Genomic DNA, 12,142 nt, shown 5'->3' with positions numbered 1-12,142 from the left:
AGAACAAAACTTGTATAAGCTGTTTTTACTGTCTGGTTCTGTATATCTGTATATGGCTAGATGGCTTAAACTCCGCGAGTCGTGGCTAGTTTCATATGATATTATATACTTATCTTTGTTGTATCTTATCTGTTTCTTGTGCCTTAAGTTAGAATCTTCGCTAGTATATTTTGCGCTTTTCAAATCCTGTTGTTGAGCTATATCATTCATCGAGCTTCTAGATTATATTAATCCTTTCTATATATTATATGTATGAGTTTAGAACTATTGTAATCTCTGATTAACCTTCGCTTTACGACGTGAAGTAAAGCTTAGGCTAATTAGGGTGTTACATTAAGTGGTATCAGAGTGGTTCGTCCTCGTGAGCCTGAGGAATGAACCGATTGTGCTTTATTGCATACTCTGTGTCTTTTTTTATGCTATTACGTTATCTGTTTGATATTGCATAGCATGCTTGTTTGTGAGTACCTGTTTGGGATATTTGAAACACTAGGCTTTTGATATTGAGACTGATCACCTTGATATCGATTGTTTGGTGTAGACAGGAACCCTACATGGCCACTCGCGGACGAGGTCGAACGCGTATACGAGAAAGTAGGAATGAGCAACCAGCTGACAACCATGCTGAATTCATGGCGGCCATGGCTAACTTAGCAAATACCACAGAAGCTAACGCTGCTGCGACTCTGCAAGTTGTGCAGAGATTGGGCCAACCCGCCGAAAACAGAAACGGGAATGGCAAAGGGAATGCTAATGACAATGCTGAGGGAAACGGCGATAACACGGGTGGTGTTCCGATGACCTTGGTGATGTTCCTCAAGATTTATCCGCTAACTTTCCGAGGATCAACTAATCCTACTGAAGTGGACAACTGGTTCCGGGCTATGGAGCGTGCTTTACAGGTGCAGCATGTTCCCATCAATCAATATGTCGAGTTTGCCGCTTATCAGCTAGCGGGAGAGGCCCAGCCCTGGTGGCAAGCAAAGTGTCGCTTGCTACAGCTTCAGAATGCCGATATTCCATGGGAGGTGTTCCAAACGGCCTTCTACAAGAAATACTTCCCTGAGTCTGCAAGGGAAGGAAAGGAGATGGAACTAATGCAGCTGAAGCAAGGTTCCATGTCTGTGGCAGATTACACCAACAAGTTTGAGGAACTCTATAGGTTTTCTAGGGTATGTCAGGGTGCCCCAGAGGCTTATGAGAGTTGGAAGTGTATTACATACCAAAGGGGGCTGCAGGACAATATTATGACTATTGTGGCTCCTATAGAGATCCGTGTCTTCTCCGACTTGGTGAATAAGGCAAGAGTGGTTGAGGAGTATGCCAAGACCGTGGCGGCATCCAAGGACACTCATGGAGGGAGCTCTAGTCGAGGGCGTGGCAAGTATTTTCATCCCAGAGGACAAAGCTTCAAGAGAGGAGGATATGCGCCTCAAAGCCTAGGAGGCATCAGAAAGAACACCCATGATCAGATTCAGCGTGGCAAAGGGAGAGGAAATCAGAGTAAGAGTTCTTCGGATTTAGCTTGTGATCGTTGAGGACATTTTCATCCATATGACTTTTGCAAGATTGGTATAGGTGGGTGCTCCAACTGTGGCTTGCCTGGTCATTTTGCGAGGGATTGCACACGTGAGAAGAACCCAAGTGTGGGTCAGAGTCAGCACCAGGGGCGAGTTTTTGCTGTGAATGCCAAGGATGCTTCCAAGGGGGATCCGTTGATGAGAGGTATATGTTTAATTGGTGATAAGACTTTAGTTGCATTGTATGATACTGGAGCATCTCATTCATTTATTTCATTTGCTAAGGTTGAGAAATTAGTCTTGAAAGTGTCAGAGTTACCATTTGATCTGCATGTATATACTCCGCATCAGACAGTTATGACTAGGTCAGAGTGTAGGCAAGTAGGTTTCAAGCTTGAGGGTAGAGACTTTGTGCATGATTTGATCTGTTTGCCAATGATTGGATTGGAGATGATTTTGGGGTTTGATTGGTTATCAAAGAATCGGGTTTTGTTGGATTGCTTTGAGCGGTCAATTCGGTTTATGCTGGATGGAGAAAATGGAGCAGTGGTAGCTACGGGGTATTACCTGAACTCTGTAATAGTGCATTGTAGTGGGAAGGAGTGTCAGAGTTATATTCTGTTGGTTGCTAATGCGTTAGGTGATGCTCAGAACTTAGATCAGATTCTGGTGGTTAGAGATTTTTTGGAAGTGTTCCCGGAAGATATCCCTGAGTTCCCACCTCAAAGGGAGATTGAATTTGCGATTGAATTGGTGCCAGGAGCCGGACCAGTGTCAATTGCGTCATATAGAATGGCTCCAATAGAGCTGGCAGAATTAAAGACTCAGTTGGAAGAGCTTCTGAACAAGAGGTTCATTCGACCGAGTGTATCACCGTGGGGAGCGCCAGTTTTATTGGTAAAGAAGAAAGACAGAGGAATGCGATTGTGCGTGGATTACCGACAGTTGAACAAAGTGACTGTAAAGAATAAGAACCCGCTGCCAAGGATAGATGACTTGATGGATTAGTTGCAAGGAGCTGGAGTATTTTCTTAGATAGATTTGAGATCTGGTTACCATCAGATCAGAGCGAAGGAGGACGATATCCCTAAGACTGTGTTTAGAACACGCTATGGACACTACAAATTTGCAGTAATGTCCTTTGGGTTAACGAACGCACCTGCTGTTTTCATGGATTACATCAACAGAGTGTTCCGTCCCTTTTTGGACAAATTCGGGGTGGTTTTCATAGATGACATCTTGGTTTACTCTAAGACGGCAAAAGAGCATGAAGAACACTTGAGTATTATGTTGCAAATCCTAAAGGAGCGAAAGTTGTATGCTAAGTTGTCAAAGTGCGAGTTCTTAAAGGAGGAAGTAAAGTTCTTAGGTCACGTGGTAAGCAAAGGAGGGATAGCTATGGATCCTTCTAAGGTAGAAGCGATGATGGAATGGGAAAGACCGACAACGGTGATGAAAGTCAGAAGCTTCTTGGGTTTAGCTGGATATTACCGGAGATTTATCGAAGGATTTTCCCGGATTGCACTACCAATGACGAAGTTGACAAGGAAAGAAACGCTTTTTGTGTGGACGTCAGAGTGTGAAGAGAGTTTTCAGACTTTCAAGCAGAGGTTAACTTCAGCTCCTGTTTTAATCTTGTCAGAACCGCACGCATCATTCGAAGTGTATTATGATGCGTCAGTGAAGGGTTTGGGTTGCATGTTGATGCAACACCGGAATGTGGTGGCTTATGCATCGCGTCAGCTGAGACCGCATGAGGTGAATTACCCCACTCATGACTTGGAATTAGTGGCAATTGTGTTTGCATTGAAAATTTGGAGACACCACTTGTACGGAGTAAAGTTTAGCGTCTTTTCTGATCATAAGAGTCTCAAGTACATCTTTGATCAGAAAGAGCTTAACATGCATCAGAGAAGGTGGATGGAGTTGCTTAAAGATTATAATTTCGAGTTAAGTTATCATCCATGAAAGGCGAATGTGGTAGCAGACGCATTGAGTCAGAAATCTTTAACAATTGCTTGGATGAGGATTAAGGAAGAGGAGCTAGTAGATAAGTTTGTGGATCTTAAGCTGGGTATTGGTGAAGTTGCTAGAAGGGCTTGTTTAAACCAGCTACAAATCTCAAGCACGTTTAAATCAGAGATACAAAGGGCTCAGCAAGATGAGCAGAAGCTTCAGCAATTGTTTAAAGCAGTTGGTGATAAGAGGCGTGGAGAACTCACTAGGGATGGTGAAGGATTATGGAGCAAGGGAAGAATTTGCATACCGGATGTCGGGAGTTTGAGGCAAGACTTATTGTCAGAAGCTCATAACAGTGGGCTTTCCATTCATCCCAGAAGCACAAAGATGTATTATGACTTGAAGAGGATGTTCTGGTGGCCGGGGATGAAGGGTGATGTAGCAACAGTAGTATCCAAGTGTTTAACTTGCCAGAAGGTGAAGATAGAGCACCAGAAACCATCGGGGATGTTATAGCCACTTGAGATTCCCAGTGGAAGTGGAAAGGAATTGCAATGGATTTCGTGACCAGTTTACCGATGACTAGGTCGGGATTTGATGCGGTTTGGGTGATCGTGGATCGCTTAAAGTCCGCTCATTTTCTACCTATTCGAGTGAACTGTTCTGTGGAGGAGTTAGCAAGGTTGTATATAAAGGAGATAGTAAGGTTGCATGGTGTGCCGTCGAGCATAGTGTCGGACCGTGATTCCCGATTCACTTCAAGGTTTTGGGGAGCTTTTCAAAGAGCTTTCGATACGAAGCTATGTCTCAGTATCGCATATCATCCACAAACTAATGGAGAGTCGGAAAGGACTATTCAGACATTGGAGGATATGCTGAGAGCATGTGTTTTAGATCAACCCGGGAGTTGGGATTGTTACATGCCATTGGTGGAGTTTGCGTACAACAACAGCTTTCATGCGAGCATCGGGATGGCTCCGTATGAAGCCTTGTATGGACGGAAGTGCAAGTCTCCACTTTGTTGGTATGAATCTGGTGAAGTAAGTATATTGGGTCCAAATTTGATAGTGGAGACTACTGAGAACATTAAGAATATTCGTGCAAGGATTCTAACTGTTCAGAGTCGACAAAAGAGTTATGCGGATCAGAGGAGGAAACCGTTAGAATTCGAAGTGGGAGAACATGTATTCCTGAGGGTTACACTAACAACCGGGATCGGAAGAGCAATAAAAACTAAGAAGTTGAATCCAAGATATATAGGACCGTTTGAGGTTTTAAGGTGATTCCGGCCGGTGGCGTATCAAGTTACTTTCCCACCTCATCTGTCTAACTTGCATGACGTATTCTACGTGTCACAACTCCATAAGTACACGTCGGATGCGGCTCATGTGTTGGAGCCTGAGTCGGTTGAGTTGAGGAAAAACTTAACTTTCCAAGTAACGCCAGTGAGGATTGATGACACTAGTGTGAAGAAGCTGCGAGGAAAGGAAGTCTCATTGGTTAAGGTTGCTTGGGAGCGAGCAGGAGTTGAAGAGCATACTTGGCAATTGGAGTCCGAGATGCGAAAGGATTATCCCGAGCTATTCTTAGGTCATTTAAATTTTGAGGGCAAAATTTCTTATTTGGTGAGGAGAATGTAAGAACCGCAACTAATCAACTGGTTAATTAAGTAATTAATATTGCCCAAATTAGATTCTAAAGACTTAGAGTGAGAATTTGAGGATTTAAAGGTAATTTTTGGACTCAATGGGTTTTTCTGAGTCAGAAAATGTGCTTTCTATGAAAAACCGTGAAAAACTGTGAACCGATAGTTGAACCGGTTCAAGTCTACCCGGTACCGCACGAGAAAACTGAAAACCGACAAAATCCTTAGAAAAACATTAGAAGTGGAAAACCGGGCGTTAATTTTAAAGGTTTGACCCGAAGTTGGGCCAAACAGACTAAAAACGCTAACGGATTGGACCGGGCCCAAGTTAGGCCCAAGCCCAACATATAAAAGGTTCATTTAATGAACCAATCAGCATAAACGCACTCAAACACACCCATCAGAAATTGAAAGAAGGAGAGGAGAAGAGATTGAGCACTATTCATCATCTTCTTTCCAAGCTCATATCTTGAGCTACAGAGCTCCGATCACCGCACCGTTTATGGCTACGCGTTCCTTGTGAAGAGCTCTACAAAACCCACACAAGAAACTGGAAAGGTAACCACGAAATCTTTTCTATTCTTCTCTTCAAAATTTTGGTTCTTAGGGCTTTGGGATTAAGTGAGTTTTTGTGATTTTGGATGTTTAGGTTCACTCTAATCCTTATTTAGCATTGGGTTTTGACATCCAAATCTATTGGAAAAGGTAAGAGCCACCAAACCCTTGTGATTTTATGTATAAATGGAACCCTAGGTTGAATTGTGGTGATTTATATATATATAGCTTGATTATTGTGAGTTTGGAGCTTGTTGGTGCTTGTTGGAGTTGCATTGGTGGCTGGATTTTGGTTGAAAGCTCATTTGGTGCTCAATTTTGAGTTAAGGGCGTATAGGATATGTTTGAAATAAAATGATTGTTGATATGTTGAATGTTGATGTATGATGGTTTATGACGAGTTGATGAATGTTGTGTTCAATTATGATGATTTACAATGATATGATGATGTTGAATGATTGTATGGATTGGAGGTTGGTTTATTATGATAATTGTAGTGTTAAGAATGATGAAATGGTAAGTTTGAATGTGGTTTGATTATAAGTGTTAAATAGTTGATGTTGAAGTTGAAAGTAATGAAATGAGAAAGAGAATATGGTAAGGTTGGTGTATTATGATACAATAGGTTAATTTTGATGAAAAATGGAGTTTTGAATGGTTTGGTATGGTTTGGAATGGGTATGGTAAGAAATTGTGGAAAATTGTGAAGTATGGTAAAATTGGGTTTTTGGTGAACTTTATTCGATCATAACTTATGCCTCGGCTTTCAAAATTTGGTGAGATTTGCTTAGGATTAAAGATATTTGAAAACCCTTTAAATTGATATAAAGTTTGTGAAAATTGGAATTTTATAGAGGAAGTTATGATCATTCAAAGTTGGCGTTAAAAATCTGAAATTCTGCAAAGTTGCAGAATTTTATGATTTCTGATGTGTGTGCACGCACAGCCTTGTGTGCGCGCACAACCCTGCGAAAATCTTACTCTGTGCGGACGCACACACCTGTGTGCACGCACAGGCAGGGAAGTGCCTACTGGTTGCAGCGCTAGCACAGCTGGTGTGCACACACATCAATGGAGAATTGCGACCTATGTGGACGCACACCCCTGTGTGGACGCACAAGTCGGGAAGGGGAGTCTGTTGGGGGTGCTAGCACACCCTGTGCGAGTGAACAGACCTTATGGATTTCAGTATCTATGCGTACGCACACACCCCTGTGCGCACGCACACTTTTAAAATCTCCTGGGCGTGCGCACGTACACCCCCTTGTGCGGCCGCACACGCCCTGTTTCTCAAAATTTTATTTGATTTCAATTATTCCACCTTCCCAACAAGGTTGTAAGCCTCTCTAAAAGCACTTTTAGACTCTTGGGACTAGTTTTGAAAAGTTAAAACATAGGAAATAATTTAATGGATTTCTAGGTGATATTATTTGGAAAACTTTAGAAAATGGAGGCCTAGGTTTCTGGCGTGCTGAGGATGGTTTGACATTAGGTGAAGGATGATTGATATATGAGATGAGGAATGACGAACTGTTGATATTTGGAAACTGAGATCTGAATGGACAGTGGTTGAGATGAGGGATCCATGTATACTGAAAATGTTTTCTGAAAACCACTGAAATATTATTTTTACTGAGATTATGAGGCGCTATGCGCCTAGCAGGGACGGCGGTTGGATCCCACCTGTCGAGGTAGCGGCAGTGGTGTAAGGGCGGTGGTTCGTCCCGCTTGCATTGAGATGTGAGGTCTGTGGCAAGAGCATCCCGCTCGCATCCCTTCGTATCAATAGAACGTGCAGGCGCCGGTACCGGGACAGTGATCCGAGCACTATATCTTGGGGGTTCCCATATAAGGATTCCGAAGGGCGACATCTCCATGGAGATTGATAAACCCCAAATTTGTGGTTTATCTTGTGCTTATTTTAGGGGATTTTATCACCTTTTCCCACATTTATTCAATGAAATAGCATGGTTTTGTAATTCTCCCTTAATTTGTGCTTAAGTGTGAAAATATGCTTTTTAGGCCCTTGAATTGGTGATTTTAATTCACTTTAATTCCATTCGATGCCTTGATGTGTTTGTTGAGTGATTTCAGGATCATAAGGTAAGTAGTGGATGGAAGAAATGAAGAGGAAAGCATGCAAGTGGAGAATTCATGAAGAAATGAACAAAATGGAAAATTGAGGGCCACGCGCACGCGCCTTGCATGCGTGAGTAGAGGTTTTGCGAGCGACGCGCACACGTTAGGTACGCACATGCGTCGATGTCTGCACGTGACCCACTTAAAGTAAAATTGCTGGGGGCAATTTCTGAACTGCCCAGGCCCAATTCCAACTCGTTTCTGAGGGTATTTCATGTAGAATTCAAGCTTGAGCAAAGGGGGGAGCCCTTAGTTAGTCATGATGAGACTTTAGTTAGTTTTCTAGAGATAGAAGCTCCATTTTCTCTCTAGAATTAGGTTAGGATTACGTTAATTGCTCTTAGATCTAGATTCAATTACTTGATTTCATCTTGTTTCCATTATGATTTCTTGCTTCTACTCTTTCATTCTCATGGTTTGTAGTGTTAATTTTCCTTTTATGCTCTCTTTTATGGTTATGAATGCTCATGTTGGATTTGGTTTACATTTAATGAAATTTGATGTTTGATGTTCTTTTATTGTTAATTTGAGTTGTAAATTTTACTTTCCTTGTAATTGGTAGTTGGTAGATTTATATTCCTTGCACATTTACCATGCTTTCCTTTTATACCTTCCAAGTGTTTGACAAAATGTTTGGTTGGATGTTAGAGTAGATCTTGAGCATTCTTGGCTTGGAAAGAGTAATTAGGTAATCTTGAGTCATGAATACCCAACTCATGTTGGTGATCTAGAGTTGTTAGTTAATATGATTTTCATTGACTCTAATCTCTTGCTAATTCCGTTAGTAAGTTGATTAGGATTTTTGGATTGAGATTAACTAATCTTGTTTGACTTTCTCTCATGGAAGATAACTTACACCTTCTTCAAACATTGGAGATGACGAAATAAGATAAATTCTTGTTAATTATTGTTATTAGTGACTAGGATGGAAAGCCTATAATCTCAATCCTTGCCATGAATGTCTCTCTTTACTAATTGCTTCTCTTTATTACATGTCATCTTTAAATGCTTGCTTGATTTACTTTCTTTGCCATTTATATGATTATACTTTCTAGAGTTGTTAGTTAATATGATTTTCATTGACTCTAATCTCTTGCTAATTCCGTTAGTAAGTTGATTAGGATTTTTGGATTGAGATTAACTAATCTTGTTTGACTTTCTCTCATGGAAGATAACTTACACCTTCTTCAAACATTGGAGATGATGAAATAAGATAAATTCTTGTTAATTATTGTTATTAGTGACTAGGATGGAAAGCCTATAATCTCAATCCTTGCCATGAATGTCTCTCTTTACTAATTGCTTCTCTTTATTACATGTCATCTTTAAATGCTTGCTTGATTTACTTTCTTTGCCATTTATTTTCTTGCACCCTTATAAATCAAACCCCTTGCACCTTCATAGCCAATAATTGACCACTTCATTGCAATTCCTTGTGAAACGACCCGAGGTTTAAATACTTCGGTTAATTTTCATTGGGGTTTGTACTTATGACAAAACCAATATTTTTGATTGGGATGATTATTTGTTGGTTTAGAACTATACTTACAACGAAGTTCTTATTTCTATAAGAGAAATTCTAAACCATCAACTAAATTCTCTCTATCAGAGATGTGTCGGGTTGGCAGTTGACCCGACAATGTGATATCACAGCCAGTAGGACAGACATTCATCATGTGCATTTTCTACGTGTTTGTTTGCTTTACCGACTTGTAATTGTATGCCTAATTGAATACGTTATATGCTTTTACTTGTGAATTACTTGCATTCCTATTAATTGTGCTTTCTACTGGGATTGAGGAGGTTCGAAAGGTAGTGGCGATGAGATTGCATGGAGGATAGGTTGGTGAAGGTTGTGGGACAGCGGTGTTTGATTAGAGTAGAAATTCCTTCAGATAGATTACCCGGTTTATTTGAATTCATGTGATGGATATAGAGCTTAGGGTTGCCTTTGGAGTCCCGGGGTCTTATATTCTACAGCACTATGCACTGTTACCATACTGAGAACCTCTGGTTCTCATACCATATTTCTGTTGTGTTTTTCAGATGCAGGTCGCAACCCACCTAGGTGAGTTGTCTGGTTGGTGACAGGAGCGGAGGATCCGGACATCTTTTGGGTCTTTTGGTTTATTTTATATATGTCTCTAACTTTTGTATTTGTTTTGCCTAGAGGCTTGTATTTGAGAGAACAAAATTTATATAAGCTGTTTTTACTATTTGGTTCTGTATATCTGTATATGGCTAACCGGCTTAAACTCCGCGAGTCGTGGCTAGTTTCCTATGATATTATATACTAATCTTTGTTATATCTTATCTGTTTCTTGTGCCTTAAGTTAGAATCTTTGCTTGTACGTTTTGCGCTTTTCAAATCCTATTGTTGAGCTATATCATTCATCGAGCTTCTAGATTATATTAATCCTTTCTATATATTATATGTATGAGTTTAGAACTGTTGTAATCTCTGATTAACCTTAGCTTTACGACGTGAGGTAAATCTTAGGCTAATTAGGGTGTTACAAGTTGAATGTGAAGAACTTTGTCCATGAATTCTCATCACTTTGGCTATGAGTGTGGTTCAAACTATGTTGTAGGAGATGGAATTTATAATGATAACATGCATCAAGGATTTGGAGATCAAGGGAGTAAGGAACCCCAAGCTTATAGACAACCTTCTTGGCAACAACCTCCTTCCGAATCGAGTTTGACAAGAGTGCTTGGGGACATGACTACTCTCCTCACGGAGATGCGCAAGGACCAAAAGGCATTTTATGCCATCGAAGCCGTTCAAGCACCACCCCAACATGACTACTCTTCGGATTCTTATGGGTACAGTCCAAATCCTAATGCATACCAATCTAATGTGTGTGATGACCCTTATTGTGATTGTCAACCACAACCATCATATGCATATGAACCCCCTTCTCAACATAGCCCTCAATAACCATACTCACAAGCCTCCTACTACCATCCACCACCATATGATCCTAATCCAGATCTACCATACCAACCACCATATGAACCATATCTAGAGCCACCACCATTCCAACACTGATGACTTGCATCATCTACCCTTCTTTCTTGCATAAAGAAGACCATCAAAGAGCATAAATCTCATTTGATTAGTATAATTCATGCATTATTTGATGAATATTATGGTACACTACTTTGAGATGAGTTGTGCTGAATTTCATGTGAGAAAAGAATCAAAAATGGGTTAGAAGACAAACAAGAAGCTGGGCATGTGAAACTGGCGTGACACTTGAAGCAAACGCCATAAAAACGCACTGACGTGGCACGCCAGGAGCTGGCGTGCCACGCTAGTACTAAAGTCCAGAGAAGAGATTCAAAGTATGCATATGGGCATGGCACACCAGAGACTTGGCGTGGCACGCTGATACAAAATTCCAGAGAGCTACAATGAAGGACATAAAAGGGGCGTGGCACGCCAAGCTGGGCATGGACGCCTGACCCATCAACTACTATGGGCGTGCCACTTGAGCAAAGGGGCGTGGCACGCCAACTCTCCATCCCAAGAAGAATCTTCACTATGGCGTGCCACTTGGTATTGAAGGCGTGGCACGCCAGCCCCAAGAAGTCACTTGGGCGTGCTACTTGAGAACCCAGGCGTGGCACGCCAAGATTGAAGAGTTCACAAACCCATGGGCATGCCACTTGAGCAGCATGGCGTGGCACGCTGGTACAATAATCCAAAGAAGGGGATGAAGGCAATTGAAGACTGGGCGTGCCACTTGAGCAACCAGGCGTGGCACGCCAATGCACAAAGGACCAAAAGCAAAGACTGGGCGTGCCACTTGGTATCGAAGGCGTGGCATGCCATTCACCATTCTTCACTTAGGCATGCCACTTGAGTAGCCAGGCGTGGCACGCCAGTGTCATTCAGAAGAGGAGCATTGGGGCGTGCCACTTAGGTTCGTGGCGTGGCATGCCAAATAGAGCAACCACTCACTCACAAGAGGGACGTGGCACGCCAGACCCTGGGCGTCCCATGCTAGTTCAACTTCCCAGAGAAGCCTCGCCAAGCATAAAGCAAGGGCGTGGCACGCCAAACCTTGGGTGTGGCACGCTAGTACAAGTTTCCAGAGGCAAAGAGAAGTGAGAAAAGCAAGGGGCGTGCCACTTGAGTTCGAAGGCGTGGCACGCCAAGGTTGAAGGAGGGATGAGCGTGCCACTTGAAGGAATAGGCGTGGCACGCCAAGCTGGAAATGAAGAGCACGTGACACGCCAGAGGCACGCCAGCCACACACCAGCTGAGAAGTCATGCTTATTGAGTGTTTTCTTTTTCCTCCAAAATGTAATTTTCCTT

General features: G+C 42.0%; 1 protein-coding gene across 1 annotated transcript; it reads left to right on the top strand.

Annotated features, from left to right (window-relative positions):
• The first annotated feature begins 632 nt into the window (after positions 1-632).
• On the top strand, positions 633-3,995 carry LOC140180645 (uncharacterized). Its single transcript, XM_072221903.1, has 4 exons — positions 633-1,503; positions 1,579-2,347; positions 2,708-3,146; positions 3,492-3,995. Exons 1-4 carry the CDS (start codon positions 633-635, stop codon positions 3,993-3,995), a joined length of 2,583 nt encoding a protein of 860 aa, XP_072078004.1.
• Positions 3,996-12,142: the final 8,147 nt, after the last annotated feature.

This window comes from Arachis hypogaea, chromosome 17, assembly GCF_003086295.3.
Source record: "Arachis hypogaea cultivar Tifrunner chromosome 17, arahy.Tifrunner.gnm2.J5K5, whole genome shotgun sequence".
Taxonomy (NCBI): domain Eukaryota; kingdom Viridiplantae; phylum Streptophyta; class Magnoliopsida; order Fabales; family Fabaceae; genus Arachis; species Arachis hypogaea.
This window is presented reverse-complemented; position numbering and strand designations above follow the sequence as displayed.

Excerpts from the sequence above, each read along its gene's own strand:
- LOC140180645 (XM_072221903.1), top strand. The coding sequence starts at position 633 with ATGGCGGCCATGGCTAACTTAGCAAATACCACAGAAGCTAACGCTGCT. Across the intron at positions 2,348-2,707 it reads CTGGCAGAATTAAAGACTCA|AGTGTTCCGTCCCTTTTTGG; the intron begins GTTGGAAGAGCT and ends TTACATCAACAG. Across the intron at positions 3,147-3,491 it reads AGAGGTTAACTTCAGCTCCT|GCGAATGTGGTAGCAGACGC; the intron begins GTTTTAATCTTG and ends CATCCATGAAAG.